At 42.9% G+C, this 22,453-nt stretch overlaps 1 protein-coding gene across 1 annotated transcript in view; it reads left to right on the top strand.

The window, feature by feature from the left end:
* Positions 1 to 8,864: 8,864 nt before the first annotated feature.
* The window catches only part of LOC106585713 (cytoplasmic phosphatidylinositol transfer protein 1), a 77,160-nt gene continuing 63,571 nt past the window's right edge, over positions 8,865 to 22,453 (top strand). Inside the window, exon 1 of the mRNA XM_014172239.3 lies at positions 8,865 to 9,602. Within this exon, the coding sequence (XP_014027714.3) occupies positions 9,555 to 9,602 (48 nt within the window). The 5' untranslated portion in view covers positions 8,865 to 9,554. The remainder of the gene's footprint in view (positions 9,603 to 22,453) is intronic.

Below are 22,453 nucleotides of genomic sequence, written 5' to 3'. Positions count from 1 at the left end.
AACCGGCCAATCACAATGAACTGCAAAGGCCACCTAGGCTGCCAGAAGGACCCAGAGAAGGACCATCAAAAATAATTGTTATTTGTGTCAGGCGTTTTGAGAGTCAAGCCTTACTTATTCACACAGCATCCCCCTCTCTCAACTTAACCTTTCCAGCTGTCCTCACTGATATTCTTTAATATTTTTTTTCCATTAATAGGTTGTTGATGGGGGGAAACTGTGCTCAGGGTGAAACGTTATAATTTACCAGAATTATTTTCTAGGTTATTCTGGTATCTTTTTTTTAAGCATTAAAATAGTGGGCCAATAACAAAAAGACCCCTGTCTCTGTGAAGGAGGCATTTTAAGTAAAGTGAATGTAAACCCAAATACGTTACAAATGATCTAATTGACGATGATGATGATGATGATGTAGTCTCGAGGCCTTCCTTCCAAATATCATCTCATTGAATCAACCATCAAAGTTTCAAGACAGTTGTGCACTCTTGGTAATATTTCTCTTGGTGATATTTCAGACCCAAACAGTTCTGTTTTAAAAAACATTGAGGGAGAGATAGTGAGGAATGTATTTTATTTGCAAATGGCTTACACCCATGGTGGAATGAGAACATTTCCCTGACTGCCCAGGGAAAAACTCATATGCACTTTGATATTATTCTGTATAATGAAAAACTTGTTACAAATGTCATGAATTATTATTATTATTATTACTATTATTAAACCAACTGTATAGAGAACCCTGTCTCAGGAAGCCTATCATATTAAAGTATGATTCTGAAAAGTCCACTTTCACACTGTTGACACAATGTTGTGAATAATTCACACTAAATGTACATATTTATTAAGTTTCTTTCCTGAGCTTGAAATGTGATCACCACTTATAGTGCCTTGAGAAAGTATTTATACCCTTGACTTATTCTACATTTTGTCGTGTTACAGCCCGAATTGAAAAATGGATTACATATATTATTTTATTTTTACCCAATACCCCATAGTCACAAAGTGAAAACATGTACAAGATTCCTTTTTTTTCACTCGGTCATTTAGGTTAGTATTGTATAGTAACTACGATATTGTTGATCCATCCTCAGTTATATCCTATCACAGCCATTAAACTCTGTAAGTGTTTTAAAGTCACCATTGGCCTATGGTGAAATCCCTGAGCGGTTTCCTTCCTCTCTGGCAACTGAGTTAGGGAGGACATCTGTATCTTTGTAGTGACTGGGTGTATTGATACATCATCCAAAGTGTAATTAATAACTTCACCATGCTCAAAGGGATATTCAATGTTTATTTATTTGTACCCATCTACCAATAGGTGCCCTTCTTTGCGAGGCATTGGAAAACCTCCCTGGTCTTTGTGGTTGAATCTGTGTTTAAAATTCACTGCTCGACTGAGGGACCTTACAGATAATTGTATATGTGAGGTACAGAGATGAGGTAATGTTAAACACTATTATTGCACACAGAGTGAGTCCATGCAACTTATTATGTGAATTGCTCGGTCCACCATTGGGGTGCCAGGAGGGTGAAGAGACCAGAGGTGGCAGAATGGAGTGCTCGAGTTGAGGTGTAGGGTTTGAGAATAGCCTGAAAGTTGTGAGGGGCAGTTCCTCTTGCTGCTCCATAGGCAAGTAAAGGGGTCTTGAAGTGGATGCAAGATTCTACTGGAAGCCAGTGGAGTGTGCGGAGGAGCGGTGTGACATAGGAGAACATGGGAAGGTTGAACACCAGGCGAGCTGTGGCGTTCTGGATAAGTTGCAGGGGTTTGATAGCAAACGTGGGGAGTCCAGCCAACAGAGAGTTGCAGTAGTCCAGACGGGAGATGACAAGTGGCTGGATTAGAACCTTGGACTTGAATGGTGAACAAAGAATTTAGCAGTATGTTGCTGCTTACACCTCGGTTGAAACCATGAAGGAAGGGGTAGGCCTAATCTCCATGTATTGACTCTAGTTTACCAGCAGATGTCACTAGGACATTACTGTTCATGATTTGGTTTCATTCACACAGTTCATTGCTTTTAAAGATTTCCCTCAGAAATAAATACAACTCATGTAGGTCAGTGATTTTCTTGCTCCGGGGAGAGGCTGCCCCTAAGCGCTGGCCTAGGATCATATTTCTCCAACACAGTCTAAACCTTAACCTTAACAGCTTGAAAATTAAACATGGCCTGTATCAGCTCAGAGAGGAGACCAAATATGAAATAATGAAAATAATAATGGAAATATTGGCCAAATAAAACAGGGCTTAAGAGGCATCCAAATATTTGCAGGATCCAAAAGCACTCATTCAAGTAATGTAGGGCAAATAACAGTACCGATCAAGCCTCCATCGGTAACAACCTTGTCATCTTTATGATGGAGCCTGAGAAGAGACTGATTGAGAACTAATTGAATCACTTTTATAAGCATAGAAGTGTAAAGTGATATGGAGAACGAGAAATCAATTGTGAGTGTGACCATGCAAATCATAATGAGGACATTTTAATTTTATCATCCTGAATCCACTTTTTGTTACCGTGCACTGAAACGATCTGAGATCCATTGAGATCCGTTGACAGACGGAAGATGAAACCACGTCCAGCACTCTTATCAAACACAAGGCTGAGAGCTTGAGTCCGACCCATGCCCATTGTCTACTTCTGAAAAGTGGGCCACAGGTATTGCGTAACATGACTTAATTTGAGGATGTGCTGTTCTGAGCTGGAGCTTTATGAAGCCATAGTCCTACATACAGGGCTATTGTGTGCGTTGAGAAGGTCATATATCTAACATAGAGCCTAACACCCTTTCTAATCAAAAACAGACATTATTCAAATGTTGGAGTTACATCATTATTGTAACGTTGGTCAAACTACAAACTAGATCACATGAAAAGCTATTGGCTGTGTCCCAAATGGCATTCTGTATAGTGTACTACTTTTGACCCGGGCCCATAACCTTGAACCATTGTTATTTTCCATTGAAGCAAATTGGCACAAAGTCCTATAGACATTGGAACTTGGAATAAAATCCTAAAAGATTAAACCATATAACCAAGTCATATTTCCTGAAACATGCAACTGGTTCATTTATTCCACTTCTTATTGCTTGATCAGTTTGCCCCCTATTTTTGATTTATTTAACCTTTATTTAACTAGGCAAGTCAGTTAAGAACCAATTCTTATTTACAATGACGGCCTACCAAAAGGAAAAAGGCCTCGTGTGGGGACGAATGCTGGAATTAAAAATAAAAAATAAAAATACAGGACAAAAAACACATCACGCCAAGAGAGACAGCACAACACTACATAAAGAGAGACCTAAGACAACAACATAGCATGGCAGCAACACATGACAACACAGTATGGCAGCAACACAACATGACAACAACATGGTAGCAACACAACATGGCAGGAGCACAACATGGTAGCAGCACAAAACAGGGTACAAACATTATTGGGCACAGACAACAGCACAAAGGGCAAGAAGGTAGAGACACCAACAGATCACGCAAAGCAGCCACAACTGTCAGTAAGAGTGTCCATGATTGAGTCTTTGAATGAAGAGATTGAGATAAAACTGTCCAGTTTGAGTGTTTGTTGCAGCTCGTTCCAGTCGCTAGCTGCAGCGAACTGAAAAGACGAGCGACCCAGGGATGTGTGTGCTTTGGGGACTTTTAACAGAATGCGACTGGCAGAACGGGTGTTGTGTGTGGAGGATGAGGGTTCCAGTAGATATTTTAGACAGTGGGAGTGAGGCCTAAGAGGGATTTATAAATAAGCATCAACCAGTGTGTCTTGCAACAGGTATACAGAGATGACCAGTTTACAGAGGAGTATAGAGTGTAGTGATGTGTCCTATAAGGAGCATTGGGGCAAATCTGATGGCGAATGGTAAAGAGCATCAAGTCACTCGAGAGCACCCTTACCTGCCGATCTATAAATTACATCTCCATAATCTAGCATGGGTAGGATGGTCATCTGAATCAGGGTTAGTTTGGCAGCTGGGGTGAAAAAAGGAATGATTACGATAGAGGAAACCAAGTCTAGATTTAACTTTAGCATGCAGCTTTGATATGTGCTGAGAGAAGGACAGTGTACTGTCTAGCCATACTCCCAAGTACTTGTATGAGGTGACTACCTCAAGCTCTAAACCCTCAGAGGTAGTAATCACACCTGTGGGGAGAGGGGCATTCTTCTTACCAAACCACATTACCTTTGTTTTGGAGGTGTTCAGAACAAGGTTAAGGGCAGAGAAAGCTTGTTGGATACTAAGAAAGCTTTGTTGTAGAGCGTTTAAGACAAAATCCAGGGAGGGGCCAGGTGAGTATAAGACTGTATCATCTGCATATAAATGGATGAGAGAGCTTGGGGCCTACTGCCTGTCAGTAGGGTACACCCTTGGTGACAGGCAGTGGCTGAGACATACACTGCACTCTTTGAGAGAGGTAGTTAGCAAACCATGCCAAAGACCCCTCAGAGACACCAATACTCCTTAGCCGGCCCACAAGAATGGAATGGTTTACCGTATCAAAAGCTTTGGCAGAGTCAATAAATAAAAATAGCAGCACAACATTGCTTAGAATCAAGGGCATTGGAGATATCATTGATGACCTTTAAGGTTGCAGTGACACATCCATAACCTGAGCGGAAACCAGATTGCATACCAGAGAGAACATTATAGACAAAAAAGAGAATAGCCTGTAGGCTAAGTAAACAATTTGTGTCGGTTATTATTATTTATTTAATTCCAAATAGACCTTGGTTTTTAAGAAATGCATTATTAGATCTGTATTTTTTGGTAGTCCTACATCTCTGTCATAAGGCCTATAACACTGTTATGGCCAAGTCAGGGCAAAGAGGTATGAACAGGCAGTCACTACTCACTTTAAACAATGCCAATTTAAATAACGCCACTTTAATCATGTTTACATATCTTACATTTCTCATATAATATACTGTATTTTATACCATCTATTGTACCTTGCCTATGCCGCTCCGCCATCGCTCATCCATTTTTTTTATATGTACATATTCTCATTCACCCCTTTTAGATTTGTGCGTATTATGTAGTTGTTGGGTTACTGTTAGATTACTTGTTAGATATTACTGCACTGTCGGAACTAGAAGCACAAGCATTTCACTACACTCGCATTAACATCTGCTAACCATGTGTATGTGACAAATGACATTTGATTGGATGGATGATAGACACAAAGTCATCAAAATCAAATAACATTTGATTGGATGGATGATAGACACAAAGTCATCAAAATCAAATAACATTTGATTGGATGGATGATAGACACAAAGTCATCAAAAACCCACAGAATGAAAAGTTAACTCCAATTTGAGCAGCAGCAGCTGAAAAATGAGCTCCTACAAATATTGAAATTTACATGGTTTTTAGAGTGAAGTACATTGGAAAAAGCAAAAGAAAACTGCAAGACTGAAGAGGAGAAAAAACAAGCAACAAACAAAGAAGATAGTTATTTTTCAAAAGCCTATTTTTCATAAAATTGTAGTTATCTTAGCTAGCTGAATTGTTTACCAGTTGCTAAGCAGTTGCTAGGGACTCTTTTGGAAGAAGCTAGCTAGCTAACGAAGAATAACAAAGAATATCTAGTTAACAGAAGAAAAGAAAGAGAAAATCAGGACAGAAGAAAAAGGATATCAAAGTGAAACAGTTCTCTAAAGACACAAGAGACAATAATACAAGAAACAACACTTCTGTAGCTTGTCAACTATGTGTCTGTCTATCCCTGTTCTCTCCCCTCTGCACAGGCCATACAAACGCTTCACACCGCGTGGCCGCTGCCACTCTAACCTGGTGGTCCCAGCGCGCACGACCCACGTGGAGTTCCAGGTCTCCGGCAGCCTCTGGAACTGCCGGTCTGCAGCCAACAAGGCTGAGTTCATCTCAGCCTATGCTACCCTCCAGTCCCTAGACTTCCTGGCGCTGACGGAAACATGGATTACCACAGATAACACTGCTACTCCTACTGCTCTCTCTTCGTCTGCCCACGTGTTCTCGCATACCCCTAGAGCATCGAGCCAGCGGGGTGGTGGCACTGGAATCCTCATCTCTCCCAAGTGGACATTCTCTCTTTCTCCCCTGACCCATCTGTCTATCTCCTCATTTGAATTCCATGCTGTCACAGTTACCAGCCCTTTCAAGCTTAACATCCTTATCATTTATCGCCCTCCAGGTTCCCTTGGAGAGTTCATCAATGAGCTTGACGCCTTGATAAGTTCCTTTCCTGAAGATGGCTCACCTCTCACAGTTCTGGGTGACTTTAACCTCCCCACGTCTACCTTTGACTCATTCCTCTCTGCCTCCTTCTTTCCACTCCTCTCCTCTTTTGACCTCACCCTCTCACCTTCCCCCCCTACTCACAAGGCAGGCAATACGCTTGACCTCATCTTTACTAGATGCTGTTCTTCCACTAATCTCATTGCAACTCCCCTCCAAATCTCCGACCACTACCTTGTATCCTTTTCCCTCTTGCTCTCATCCAACACTTCTCACTCTGCCCCTACTCGGATGGTATTGCGCCGTCCCAACCTTCGCTCTCTCTCTCCCGCTACTCTCTCCTCTTCCATCCCTATCATCTCTTCCCTCTGCTCAAACCTTCTCCAACCTATCTCCTGATTCTGCCTCCTCAACCCTCCTCTCCTCCCTTTCTGCATCCTTTGATTTTCTCTGTCCCCTATCCTCCAGGCCGGCTCGGTCCTCCCCTCCTGCTCCGTGGCTCGACGACTCACTACGAGCTCACAGAACAGGGCTCCGGGCAGCCGAGCGGAAATGGAGGAAAACTCGCCTCCCTACGGACCTGGCATCCTTTCACTCCCTCCTCTCTACATTCTCCTCTTCTGTCTCTGCTGCTAAAGCCACTTTCTACCACTCTAAATTCCAAGCATCTGCCTCTAACCCTAGGAAGCTCTTTGCTACCTTCTCCTCCCTCCTGAATCCTCCTCCCCCCCCCCCCCCCCTCCTCCCTCTCTGCGGATGACTTCGTCAACCATTTTGAAAAGAAGGTTGACGATATCCGATCCTCGTTTGCTAAGTCAAACGACACCGCTGGTCCTGCTCACACTGCCCTACCTTGTGCTTTGACCTCTTTCTCCCCTCTCTCTCCAGATGAAATCTCGCGTCTTGTGACGGCCGGCCGCCCAACAACCTGCCCACTTGACCCTATCCCCTCCTCTCTTCTCCAGACCATTTCCGTAGACCTTCTCCCCTACCTCACCTCGCTCATCAACTCATCCTTGACCGCTGGCTACGTCCCTTCCGTCTTCAAGAGAGCGAGAGTTGCACCCCTTCTGAAAAAACCTACACTCGATCCCTCCGATGTCAACAACTACAGACCAGTATCCCTTCTTTCTTTTCTCTCCAAAACTCTTGAACGTGCCGTCCTTGGCCAGCTCTCCTGCTATCTCTCTCAGAATGACCTTCTTGATCCTAATCAGTCAGGTTTCAAGACTGGGCATTCAACTGAGACTGCTCTTCTCTGTGTCACGGAGGCTCTCCGCACTGCTAAAGCTAACTCTCTCTCCTCTGCTCTCATCCTTCTAGACCTATCTGCTGCCTTTGATACTGTGAACCATCAGATCCTCCTCTCCACCCTCTCCGGGTTGGGCATCTCCGGCGCGGCCCACGCTTGGATTGCGTCCTACCTGACAGGTCGCTCCTACCAGGTGGCGTGGCGAGAATCTGTCTCCGCACCATGCGCTCTCACCACTGGTGTCCCCCAGGGCTCTGTTCTAGGCCCTCTCCTATTCTCGCTATACACCAAGTCACTTGGCTCTGTCATATCCTCACATGGTCTCTCCTATCATTGCTATGCAGACGACACACAATTAATCTTCTCCTTTCCCCCTTCTGATAACCAGGCGGCGAATCGCATCTCTGCATGTCTGTCAGACATATCAGTGTGGATGACGGATCACCACCTCAAGCTGAACCTCGGCAAGACGGAGCTGCTCTTCCTCCCGGGGAAGGACTGCCCGTTCCATGATCTCGCCATCACGGTTGACAACTCCCTTGTGTCCTCCTCCCAGAGTGCTAAGAACCTTGGCGTGATCCTGGACAACACCCTGTCGTTCTCCACTAACATCAAGGCGGTGACCCGATCCTGTAGGTTCATGCTCTACAACATTCGCAGAGTACGACCCTGCCTCACACAGGAAGCGGCGCAGGTCCTAATCCAGGCACTTGTCATCTCCCGTCTGGATTACTGCAACTCGCTGTTGGCTGGGCTCCCTGCCTGTGCCATTAAACCCCTACAACTCATCCAGAACGCCGCAGCCCGTCTGGTGTTCAACCTTCCCAAGTTCTCTCACGTCACCCCGCTCCTCCGCTCTCTCCACTGGCTTCCAGTTGAAACTCGCATCCGCTACAAGACCATGGTGATTGCCTACGGAGCTGTGAAGGGAACGGCACCTCCATACCTTCAGGCTCTGATCAGGCCCTACACCCAAACAAGGGCACTGCGTTCATCCACCTCTGGCCTGCTGGCCCCCCTACCTCTGAGGAAGCACAGTTCCCGCTCAGCCCAGTCAAAACTGTTCGCTGCTCTGGCACCCCAATGGTGGAACAAGCTCCCTCACGACGCCAGGACAGCGGAGTCAATCACCACCTTCCGGAGACACCTGAAACCCCACCTCTTTAAGGAATACCTAGGATAGGATAAAGTAATCCTTCTAACCCCCCCCCCCCCCTTAAAAGATTTAGATGCACTATTGTAAAGTGGTTGTTCCACTGGATATCATAAGGTGAATGCACCAATTTGTAAGTCGCTCTGGATAAGAGCGTCTGCTAAATGACTTAAATGTAATGTAATGTAAAAGGAGCATGAACTCTGATGCGCTTGCTTTCACGCTTCTTGTTTCCTGCCCGCGTGGTTTGTGCTGGCTGCATGTTTCCGTGGCAGCAACGAAGAAGCTCGTCGTCGCACTGAGTGAGAAACGACAGCCAAAGGAAGAGCTCGTAGCATTTGCTTGCATTTCTTCACATCCGAAGAGAGGACACCGCAACATAAAGCTAAGCCTAAGTGAAGAAGACTCGTATGTGCAGGAACACAGAAGCGTGAGGAAGAGCACATTTTAGCCAATTAGTCTACGCAAGGACGGACCTGACCCTCGTTTTTTGTTGTTGTTGATAAACCTCGTATTTATTTATTTTTGTTTTGAGAAAGCTGCAGCTAAAGCAATTTGACCGTTTTGTTACCGCCCACGTTTGAAAGCAACATCTGTTTGGCAGATTTTCAATCGAATCTCATGTATTTCGCAGAGGGCATATCCTAGTTAGGTACGGTTTTACGCTTTTCTTTACCCACGTCCTGTCCGGAATAAAAATAAAAAAAGAGGCTAGTTTTTGAACGCTGCTTGTGAGAAATTCCTAGTGAAAATTCCATTCGTTCCGATGAGACAAGACAACTCGCAGTGGTCATCTCTTTTCAAGGCAATCCACATGCATTGCCACATTCTGCGTTTTTATTAGCTAAAGCTTTGGCGGTCATAACTTGTTCGACAGACTACATTGTAAAACAAGAAGAGACTTCATCAAATACGATGTTGCTCAAGGAGTACAGGATATGCATGCCGCTGACTGTTGAGGAGGTAAGTGTATAACAATGTTTGTGTACAATTGTAACAGGTAGTCATCTATCATTTCCATTGTTTGATGATGTTTAAATTTGTCAAACAACATTCAACTTGACTTTCAGCCAACTTTATTGTGCGAGAAGAGGAACAGATCGGAAGGGCGGAGTGGAAGAAGTAACATTTTAGATAATATGTTTTGTCTTGCAGTAAGCCAGCCTAACCTATCCACACACAGACTGATCATTGAGGCTATTTGAAAGTAAATGCCATGTTCATGTGTCATAGGTGCCATGTGTGATGAACACACACCAGATCTGCTTATTAGACTACATTTAAGAAAAACGATAGAACGGAAGTAAATTCAACACTTATAATCTGCGATGAACATATAAACACCCATTAATGTTTTCAGCAAGCTAGAGGCAATTGACTCAAACTTTATATGAAATAGTATATGAGTCTAGAGGTCACTGGGCTACTGTTACTGATCAATGGCTTTGAGACTATACCTCAGGATGGGGCTGTTGTAACTACCGTTTAGCGTATAGCCTATTAGGGTATGGCGAACTCAAATCAATTAATCAATAATGATGACACAGTAATATTGCACCATAATCGTATAGGCCACTGTTATGAACATAATTAATAATATGTTGCTATATTTTGTGGACTATTTTGTAGACCTAATGCTGTTTTAGGTTGCTGTAGCATAATTCTGCTCCTGCTTGAGCACAGTTGGGTCCACGACGCTCATCTTTATTCAAAGGAATGAGCAGCACCTCCCCTAAGAATCTGTTTAGTTACACTTAATTCTCAGCCAGTCATCTGTGCATGCTTGTAGTCCTCGGTGAAAAGGGGGAATCATTCTTCTCTGATCAGTCAATGTGTCAGTTTGTCCTCCATCTCACACCGTTGCCTAGATAATATAGTTGTAGGCCTGCATAGCTGTCATGCCCGTGACGTCTTCAATGTAAATTATGGTAATAACACCTTATGGTGTTGTCACTCATGTTGATTGCATTTCTGCAATCCTCCTGCCTTGGTCCTTGCGACATTGTCCATTAGAAATGCATGAGTGTTGCTCGGTTTTCTTAGAACAACTGCTCTGGTCTTCTCAGAATTTCAACCCAATGGAACACGGGACATAAAAACATGTACTTTCCATAAACTCCCTCAACATTTTAATAACGCGTGTCAGCCAAAACGCTTTATTTGGTATCAGCAGTTTCATAACAGAGGGACAGGTTCACAGGTTCATTGACTGAGGGCTCAGTTTCTCTGTTTGGCATTAAGCAACACTTTTTGTCTTCCAGCGTGGGTTCAACTCGGCACCCAGTCAGTCATTTTGACCGAGAGTATGGTCAAAGTGAAGACAGTGACAGAATAGTTTTTTTTTTTCATTGTGAGTCTTCGAAGTGATTTAAAAAGATGTTTGTGTGTTTTCTCTTCAATGGTCTATTTCTCACATCAGACACTAATAGCTTACTGACTAACATGCAAAATAGTGTCACTGAAGGCACAGTACCTATTCCTAATAGGCTGGTAGGACACAGAGCAGCACAACTGTAAGATGTAAGGAAGTCACGCATTTTTATAATTGCTTCTGAACTTTGTGTGTGGCTCAGTTAAACCTTGAGCCTCTAGTGAACTATGGAATGTAAGGGCAGAGAGAATATAAAGAGAGATATCTTTGTCTCTTGAAGGTTTCTTGTCACAGTCAACACGTGTGACGGAGTCATTGGAAGGGCACATAACGTTGTCAACAACGTGTGTTGACACCCATTGTCACTAGCCTTCAGTTCTCACATTGACTTGTCGTCGGGAAGATTGCTTTCTTTCCTTCTCTCGTTCAAACAAATTGCGCTTATCATGACTATGCATTGAGTTGGGAGTCGGCCATGTCTCTGATAACATGAATGGCTGCTTCCTGACCGGGGGAGGAAGTGTCCTCAGGCCAGATATCTTCTCTGGCCAAGTCTGTTTTGTCTGAAAACCCCAGGGCCACTGGCTTAATGAAGTGTGTGTGTGTGGTAATGGGGACATGCGAGGTCACCCCTCTCTTTGTGTTGTCTCTTTCTGGGAAGTGATTGGCCTGGCTCTGGCCTCTAGTGACATGTTACCTCAGCGTAGTGCAGATGGTAACTCTGGAAATGTGGCAAATTATTACTGTGGAATTTTCCAACTTGTTTTTACAGCATGTTTCTATTCACGAAAGCATGTACGTTCATGTGTTACTACTGTGGGTTGAAAATGTTTGGATAACGTATAAGAAAAGTTCTGTGAACCCCATCTCCTATCTTATCCCCCACTGTATATTTTCACTTGACCAAGTCACCTTGTTCCACCCACACCAATCAGATCCTGTCATCCTTAGGCACAGATCTTGGATCAGCTTACCCACCCCAAATCCTAACGTTAACCATTAGGGAGGAAATGCTAAATTGATCTTGGCTCATATTCTAGGCCGTTAACGTCATGCTTTGCCATTTCCCATAGTAATTTATCAGCCACCACGCCTGTTTATTCCAGTCAGAGGATGGAACAGTGATTCATTTCAGAGCACACAGACAGTTCATTAGTCTATCTCTCAAGATGTCACTCCTCCCATCTAGGTCCTACAGATCTGTTGGCATTTAAAAGGGTGATGATTCATCATTCTTACCGAGGGCAACAAGCCTGATTTCCACCATTGCTCAATACTTACTAATGTTGCAGATATGTGATACTAATGCGTGCATGACCTGAGGCATTTTGGAAAATTCACAATAAGGTGTCTCTAAGGTTTCTCCAACCCAGTAATGTTAACTTGAATCATCAGGAAATATGTTGAACTGACCTCGGAGCAGTGTCTAGGGCCGACTTCTGCGTACACCAGAAACCTGTTTTCTTTACCGTGAACAGTGGTTCAGGATCATGGACATTCTTAGAAAGACTTGTTATGCATCCCAAATGGTATAGGGAATAGGATGTCATTTGCGACGCATCCACAGCGAACTGTTCAAACACACCTTGCGACCTCAAAGCAGCCTGTTTCCTTTCCTTTTGTGAAGGTTTTAAAATAACTGAGATGCGGGGTTTCTCTATCCCTTTCGAAAAAAATTAAAATGAAATGCGTTTTGCCGTGCTTGAAATTTCTCCGCTTTCCAGCTTCGGCTATAACTGGAGGGATTATAACGCTGGTCTGACGTAAAAGCTTATAGTCCTAAGGTTGTGGATGGTATTCTTTGCAAAGAAAAAATAGAATCCAATTCCCTTTTCTGGTTTTGGGACATAAGCTCTTATTCTGTGTGAGTTGAAGTGAGTAAAGGCCAAAAGTGTAACAACTGTCTATTTCTACACCCTTTATCACTGAGCCATCTCACTCTCTGGCAGAGAAGGTTATTTCAGGTAGTGGAGTATATGTGTTTTGAATTTGAATATGGATGGCTGCTAGCCATCACAGGGAATGTACTCTATAGAAGTGGATGATAGAAGCTCATTTGTTTTCGTGTATGTTATGTTAGTTGATGAATGGTGATGTTCCCAGAACAGTGACAGAGAAAGCGTCTGTGCCTATCAAAAAGTCAATTAGCGAAGTTCATTGTAAAGTTGATGAAATTCTCGAGTGTGCCAATTGAGAGGTCATCTACCTTTCCGCTTTAGTGGCACTCACTCACTCCGTCAGTGTTGTGGGTAGGGCTGTGTGATCGAACATCCACTTGTGTTAGCTTGTCTTCTGATGAATCATCATTCACAGTCATTTATGAAAGTTATTTACAGTTCACGCATTCAGTAAGTATGTGGCTCATGTGGGAATCAAACCTCATAACTTCTGTTGCTAGCACTATGGTCCAACCATCAGAGCCAACGGAACCAATACATTCCCGCTACGGTATGCCCTAATGAACATAACCCTGGCTTAATTTGAACTAATGTCCCCTGAAATTAGCAGGGGGGTTTCAGCTGGCTCCCATTCGGTGTGTCAAACGCTGCTCTCCGTGCCCCATCTGCTGTCTACGTTGATTTAATCAGCCGCTCCTTTATCTGCCGTCTGAATTGGGATTTAGCCTCCCTCTCGGCAAGCTGCTGCTTTTGCCTGATTGCTGTCTTGTTCCAGCCTGGCGTAGAATACTACTCCCCTGGGCATTGCCAATCAGCCCTGTGCTGGTAACTAGCCACCACAGATGTGGGTATGTGAAACAGGTGTCATGTGTTCCATTGGTGCAATGTTACTGAACATTACAAATTAAAAAGGGGTGTATTGTAGGCATACAGTATTTTTATACAGTTACCTCAAGGGACTACTTTGTCCAATGAGGCCCATGGGGGGGGGGGGGGGGTTTAATGTCTGGAAAGTAGTTACATGGCCTCAAGTTGCCTCATCATGATGCGTCTCCCTCCACATCAAGTTTCTGTAAAGACTGTGTTAAACTTCCTTTAAAGGCTCTTTAACTCGATGGCTTGCAATTGTTAGATCCCCAACCCAACGCCGGGAGTTAATTTCACATCTTGCTGCGATGTTGCCGCTCCAGAGAGGCAGAGGGAGAGAAGGGCAGAGAGAGAGGCATCGTATTGAAATGGAAGTCAGTCTCTTTCATGGCTGTCGTCGGTTTACGGCACAAACTAGAAAAATACTAATCCCGTGGGTGTTCACTGGCCGGGTGAGATGAGAATAGCGCTATTGCGAGCATCACAAGGTGTTGTGAAGCGTGTTCAGAAGTGTAAGAACCAAATTACCTCACAACTCAAAATAGGTTGTCTGTCTTTCTCGCTCCTTTTTGGGAGTGTGTCCTGAGGCTGTGTGTATCAAGCGTCTCAGAGTAGGCAAACTGATGGTCATTTCCATGTAGAAGGATACATGAGCACCAACACGTTTATAGGAGCATATCAAATTTAGTGTCAAATGAAAGCTAGAAGTCTATATTTTTTGGGAAATAAAGGTATAGATACATTTTTTTCAACCATTTTCGTTCCTGAAAATTTGGAATAAGCAAAGGCTTTGATTTCTGCTCACACAGATGGAAAAGGGGTCTTAAGACTTATTCTAGTATATGTTTTTTAAGGTATTATACTGAACAAAAAAATATTGAAGCAACAATTTAAAAGATTTTACTGAGTTGCAGTTCATAGAAGGAAATCAGTCAATTGAAATGCATACATTAGGCCTTAATCTATGGATTACACAACTGGGCAGGTGTGCACTCTGGGTGGGCCTGGGAAGGCATAGGTCCACCCACGGGGGAACCAGGTCCACCCATGGGGGAACCAGGCCCAGCCAATCAGTGATTCTGATTGGTCTGCGGTTGTGAGGCGGGTGGGATGTACTGGCAAATTCTCTAAAATGACGTTGGAGGTGGCTTATGGTAGAGAAATGAAAATTCAAATCTCTGTTGGACATTACTGCATTCAGCATACCAATTACATGCTCCCCAATAACTTGAGACATTTGTGGCATTGTGTTGTGACAAAACTGAAGATTTGAGAGAAGCTTTTTATTGTCCCCAGCACAAGGTGCACCGGCGTAATGATCATGCTGTTTAATCAGTTTCTTGATATGCCAGACCTGTAAGGTGGATGAATTATCTTGGCAAAGGAGAAATGCTTTGTGGACAAAATCTGAGCTATTTGTGTGTGCGGAACATTTCTGTGATTTTTAAAATTTGATTTATTTCAGCTCATGTTGTGCATATATTTTTGTTCAATGTTGAAGGCCAACTAATATCAACATTTTTATATTTAATTTTGCAGAAATTGTTTGCTGACGCATCACTCCAAATCGATAATAGTGACTGAAAAATCTGTAACAGAATGACTGCAATTGAATTCGCCACAATGGAGAAATCATAGTAGTCACAAACCAAGGTTTCAGTAGAGTACAGTAGAGTAGTTTTGTAGAGGTGTGAGGAGGCTGCCTCACTGGGTGCCTGGAGAGATGTTTTGTGGGGGGATAAGTGCCTTGCTCAAGGGCACAATGGCAGGCAATGGCATCTAGGATTTGAACTGGCAAACCCTCCGGTTGCTGGCTCTGCTCTCTAATCGCTTGGCTACCTACCGCCCCCTGTGCTGGGCTGTGCACTCCTGTACTTCACTGTGCTCTTCTGTGAAGTCTAAACTTCTGAAACATAGATGTCTATGACTGGTACAGATTTGGTCCAGTCTGGACTAGAGGTCGACAGATTAATCGGAATGGCCGATTTTTATTTATATATATATATATATATATATATATATTAATTACACCTTTATTTAACTAGGCAAGTCCGATTAAGAACACATTCTTATTTTCAATGACTACCTAGGAACGGGGGTTAAGTGCCTTGTTCAGGGGGGATTCGTTTTTGCAACCTTCCGGTTACTAGTCCAACACTCTAACCACATGCCTTACATTGCACTCCATGAGAACAGCAAGAAGCCAAGGTAAGTTGCTAGCTAGCATTAAACTTATTTTATAAATAACTATCAATCTTAACATAATCACTAGTTAACTACACATGGTTGATGATATTACTAGTTTATCTAACGTGTCCTGCGTTGCATATAATCGATGCGGTGCCTGTTAATTTCTCATCGAATCACAAACCGACAAACGGTGATGATTTAACAAGCGTATTTGTGAAAAAAGCACTGTCGTTGCACCAATGTATAGTGGGGGAAAAAAGTATTTGATCCCCTGGTGATTTTTGTATGTTTGCCCACTTACAAAGTCCTGTGTGGCTCAGTTGGTAGAGCATGGTGTTTGCAACGCCAGGGTTGTGGGTTCGATTCCCACGGGGGACCAGTACAGAGAAAAAAATGTATGAAATGTATGCATTCACTACTGTAAGTCACTCTGGATAAGAGCGTCTGCTAAATGACTGAAATGTAAATGTAAGAAATGATCAGTGTATCATTTTAATGGTAGGTTTATATGAACAGTGAGAGACATAATAACAACAAAAAAATCCAGAAAAACACATGTCAAAAAACGTTATAAAATGATTTCCATTTTAATGAGGGAAATAAGTATTTGACCCCTCTGCAAAACATGACTTAGTACTTGGTGGCAAAACCCTTGTTGGCAATCACAGAGGTCAGATGTTTCTTGTAGTTGGCCACCAGGTTTGCACACATCTCAGGAGGGATTTTGTCCCACTCCTCTTTGCAGATCTTCTCCAAGTCATTAAGGTTTCGAGGCTAACGTTTGGCAACTCGAACCTTCAGCTCCCTCCACAGATTTTCTATGGGATTAAGGTCTGGAGACTGGCTAGGCCGCTCCAGGACCTTAATGTGCTTCTTCTTGAGCTACTCCTTGGTTGCCTTCCCCGTGTGTTTTGGGTCATTGTCATGCTGGAATACCCATCCACGACCCATTTTCAATGCCCTGGCTGAGGGAAGGAGGTTCTCACCCAAGATTTGACAGTACATGGCCCCGTCAAATGATGCGATGAAGTTGTCCTGTCCCCTTAGCAGAAAAACACCCCCAAAGCATAATGTTTCCACCTCCATGTTTGACGGTGGAGATGGTGTTCTTGGGGTCATAGGCAGCATTCCTCCTCCAAACACTGCGAGTTGAGTTGATGCCAAAGAGCTCCATTTTGGTCTCATCTGACCACAACACTTTCACCAGTTGTCCTCTGAATCATTCAGATGTTCATTGGCAGACTTCAGACGGGCCTGTATATGTATTCTTGAGCAGGGGGACCTTGCGGGCGCTGCAGGATTTCAGTCCTTCACGGCGTAGTGTGTTACCAATTGTTTTCTTGGTGACTATGGTCCCAGCTGCCTTGAGATCATTGACAAGATCCTCCCGTGTAGTTCTGGGCTGATTCCTCACCGTTCTCATGATCATTGCAACTCCACGAGGTGAGATCTTGCATGGAGCCCCAGGCCGAGGGAGATTGACAGTTCTTTTGTGTTTCTTCCATTTGCGAATAATCGCACCAACTGTTGTCACCTTCTCACCAAGCTGCTTGGCGATGGTCTTGTAGCCCATTCCAGCCTTGTGTAGGTCTACAATCTTGTTTCTGACATCCTTGGAGAGCTCTTTGGTCTTGGCCATGGTGGAGAGTTTGGAATCTGATTGATTGCTTCTGTGGACGTGAGTCTTTTTTACAGGTAACACGCTGCGGTTAGGAGGACTTTAAGAGTGTGCTCCTAATCTCAGCTCGTTACCTGTATAAAAGACACATGGGAGCCAGAAATCTTTCTGATTGAGAGGGGGTCAAATACCTATTTCCCTCATTAAAATGCTAATCAATTTATAACATTTTTGACATGCGTTTTTCTGGATATTTTTGTTGTTATTCTGTCTCTCACTGTTCAAATAAACCTACCATTGAAATTATAGACTGATCCTTTCTTTATCAGTGGGCAAACGTACAAAATCAGCAGGGGATCAAATACTTTTTCCCCCACTGTACCTAACCATAAACATCAATGCCTTTCTTTAAAGTCAATACACAAGTATATATTTTTAAACCTGCATATTTAGTTAATATTGCCTGCTAACATGAATTTGTGTCACTTCTCTAGCGTTCCATGCAAGCAGTCAGGGTATATACAGCAGTTTGGGCTGCCTGGCTCATTGCGGACTGTGTGAAGTCCATTTATTCCTAACAAAGGCTGTAATTAATTTGCCAGAATTGTACATAATTATGACATAACATTGAAGGTTGTGCAATGTAACAGGAATATTTAGACTTAGGAATGCCACCCGTTAGATAAAATACGTAACGGTTCCGTATTTCACTGAAAGAATAAACGTTTTGTTTTCGAGATGATAGTTTCCGGATTCGACCGTATTAATGACCTAAGGCTCGTATTTCTGTGTGTTATTATGTTATAATTAAGTCTATGATTTGATAGAGCAGTCTGACTGAGCGATGGCAGGCTCGTAAGTATTCATTCAAACAGCACCTTTGTGCGTTTTGCCAGCAGCTCTTCACAATTCTACAAGCATTGCGCTGTTCATGACTTCAAGCCTATCAACTCCCAAGATTAGGCTGGTGTAACCGATGTGAAATGGCTCGCTAGTAAATGGGTGCGCGCTAATAGTGTTTCAAACGTCACTCGCTCTGAGACTTGGAGTAGTTGTTCCCCTTGCTCTACATGGGTAACGCTGCTTCGAGGGTGGCTGTTGTCAATGTGTTCCTGGTTCGAGCCCAGGTAGGCGCGAGGAGAGGGATGGAAGCTATACTGTTACACTGGCAATACTAAAGTGCCTATAAGAACACCCAATAATAGTCAAAGGTATATGAAATACAAATCGTATAGAGAGATTCCTATAATAACTACAACCTAAAACTTCTTACCTGGGAATATTGAAGACTCACGTTAAAAGGAACCACCAGCTTTCATATGTTCCCATGTTCTGAGCAAGGAACTTAAACGTTAGCTTTTTTACATGGCACATATTGCACTTTTACTTTCTTCTCCAACACTTTGTTTTTGCATTATTTAAACCAAATTGAACATGTTTCATTATTTATTTGAGGCTAAATTGATAGTATTTATGTATTATATTAAGTTAAAATAAGTGTTCATTCAGTATTGTTGTAATTGTGATTATTACAAATAAATACAAATATTTAAAAATCGGCCGATTTAATCGGTGGCGGGTTTATTTTTTTGGGGCCCTCCAATAATCGGTATCGGCGTTGAAAAATCATAATCGGTGGACCTCTAGTCTGGACCAACCACATTTGGTCTTGTTTGGTTCGGAGCTCATTAGAATAAGGAGGATATTGCGTTTTTCTACATTTTTGTGTACATAATTAGGATGCATCACCATGAAGAGAATGACATTCAAAATTACGCATTTCTGTTAAGTACAGATCAAGGACCCATGATGTCGTTCTGTTTCCGGGTGTTGATCCACTTCACTTACTGTAGTTCAATAGCGAAAATATATCTATTTTTTTTCAAACTCAAGTTGTCATATCATAGCGGACACCCCATTCTTTCTGTAGACATCTTTGAATCTTAATTCGAAGTAGACATTTAACAGAGTTTTGGTAAAACGTGTACACACAAAACTGATGGAGATTTGTGTTTTAGTGACATTTTCAGTGGCAATTGTTAAAAAATAGACTTCTGCATGTAAGTGTATAGTTTGTTCAACTTTAATCAGTGGTTTTTCCTTGGCATACATTTTTAAAGTGAAAAAGTGAGTTTCAGCGTCACTCTGCCTGGATTTTATGATCAGTTTGGCCTTTTTAGATCACAATGAATAAGATTACTTGGACAGGGGGGACCTGATCCTAGATCAGCACTCCTACTCTGAGACGCTTGATACATACAGTGCCTGGTTTGAATTTGTCCATTTTTTTATAATTAATTGTGGCTATTCAATGTTGTGTTGATGATGAGGAAATGGACCTAACATTTTCCATAGGTGGATTGGTGGAAGACACAATTGTCATCTGGTGTACATGACAGTGTTGTGATTTGATTAGATGCCATTTGTTGCTATTTGCTGCTCCAGCAGAAGTACCATCATGGCTTTTGATAGACTGTTATCCACGGATGAGGCCTCCTCTCATTTCCTCGATTCTGTGTGTGTGTGTGTGTGTGTCTGTTTGTGTCTGTTTGTGTGTGCGTAGCCTGCGGAAGGCTATTCCGTAAGGCCATTCCAGGGTGATCGTCACGTGTTGCTGACAGTCACTCGCTCTTCCTTGGACAGAAGCCATTTCAATTAACTGGAGAGAGCACACACACACACACACACACACACACACACACACACACACACACACACACACACACACACACACACTCACGTATGTATGTACTTCAGTTTATTTAGTAAATACTTTCTTAACACTTTTCTTAACTGCATTGTTGGTTAAGGGCTTGTAAGTAAACGTTTCACCGTAATGAAAACCTGTTGTATTCTGCGCATGTGACAAATTTGATTTGATTCTCACAGATGCACATTCTTGTGGTTTCCCGACTCTGCCCATTTATCCTACAGTAGCTGTGGTCTGTCTTTAGCGTTTCCCTACTCTGCCTATTCATCCTACAGTAGCTGTGGTCTGTCTTTAGCGTTTCCCTACTCTGCCTATTCATCCTACAGTAGCTGTGGTCTGTCTTTAGCGTTTCCCTACTCTGCCTATTCATCCTACAGTAGCTGTGGTCTGTCTTTAGCGTTTCCCTACTCTGCCTATTCATCCTACAGTAGCTGTGGTCTGTCTTTAGCGTTTCCCTACTCTGCATATTCATCCTACAGTAGCTGTGGTCTGTCTTTAGCGTTTCCATTACAGGTCTCCCTTTCACTCCAACAGCCTTCCGTTTTCAGACTTTCATATAAAAATGACTATTATCAACCCCAATACAAACATCACATCATTCACATTCATAATTCAGCACTCTTGTATTGACTGAAGACAATCAAGCAGTCAACCAAGTTGATATTTTACCTGACCTTAAATCACAGTCCACTTTGACTAGCCACCTGATTTCCTTGTAATATGAAATGGGTCATACCATGCCCAATTTTATTATGTGTGCACCATGCTGAATTTTAACAGCCAACTTTCCATTATGAATTATTGAGAAGAGTTTATAGGGGAGCTGGGAACTGAACAAGTAAACACAGACACACACACACACCACACACACACACAGGCTGAATCCGTTGCTTTGGGATTGAAATGAATAGAATATGAGAAGACAATACATCTATAAACATGTCCTCATTCTGAGAAATGTTGTCCCCAAACGGTAGCCATTGGCAGTGTAATTACAGTCGGGCTAAGCCACATCTTCAACGAGTATTTTGGACAGGAGGGATGGGCCCTTTGGCTTGATGAGTTCATTTGGAGCTTCCGTTTTGCCTCTGTTCTCTCGTTTTCGTTCTTGTTCTCGATCTCTCTCTTCTCGCTCATTTCTTCTTTTCTCCCGGTCTTTCTCTGCTTTTCTTTTAGGGCTGACCGCATTTAGTCGACTGGTCAATTGTTTGGTCGATAGACTTGGTCGACCAAGATGTAAAAAAAAAAAATTGGCACACGAGACACCTGTCTGATTCGCGCCCTTCTCAGTGAACCAATCCATTGAGACTCATCCGCGTGGATCTTCTCAGTGAACCAATCCATTGAGACTCATCCTCACGGATCTTCTCGGTGAACCAATCCATTGAGACTCATCCGCGTGGATCTTCTCGGTGAACCAATCCATTGAGACTCATCCGCGCGGATCTTCTCGGTGAACCAATCCATTGAGACTCATCCGCGCGGATCTTCTCGGTGAACCAATCCATTGAGGAAGCTGAGACTCATCCTCGCCGATCACACAGTCCAAGAAGAAGGGCTCTCTCCCGCCAATTCTGGCACATTCACTGTTTCATAACTTCATTGTGTGAATTCTTTGATTGTTAGTGTCTACCAATTATCACCAGTAGTACATTTAATTTCTAATCTACAACGTTTGTTTGGTTACGGTAATTTCTGTTAATATATTCAATATATACTGCTCAAAAAAATTAAGGGAACACTTAAACAACACATCCTAGATCTGAATGAATGAAATAATCTTATTAAATACTTTTTTCTTTACATAGTTGAATGTGCTGACAACAAAATCACACAAAAATAATCAATGGAAATCCAATTTATCAACCCATGGAGGTCTGGATTTGGAGTCACACTCAAAATTAAAGTGGAAAACCACACTACAGGCTGATCCAACTTTGATGTAATGTCCTTAAAACAAGTCAAAATGAGGCTCAGTAGTGTGTGTGGCCTCCACGTGCCTGTATGACCTCCCTACAACGCCTGGGCATGCTCCTGATGAGGTGGTGGATGGTCTCCTGAGGGATCTCCTCCCAGACCTGGACTAAAGCATCTGCCAACTCCTGGACAGTCTGTGGTGGATGGAGCGAGACATGATGTCCCAGATGTGCTCAATTGGAT

This window comes from Salmo salar, chromosome 02 (assembly GCF_965601325.2).
Source record: "Salmo salar chromosome 02, fSalSal1, whole genome shotgun sequence".
NCBI classification, from domain to species: domain Eukaryota; kingdom Metazoa; phylum Chordata; class Actinopteri; order Salmoniformes; family Salmonidae; genus Salmo; species Salmo salar.
The sequence above is the reverse complement of the archived record's forward strand: the minus strand, read 5'-3'. Positions and strand labels throughout refer to the sequence as shown.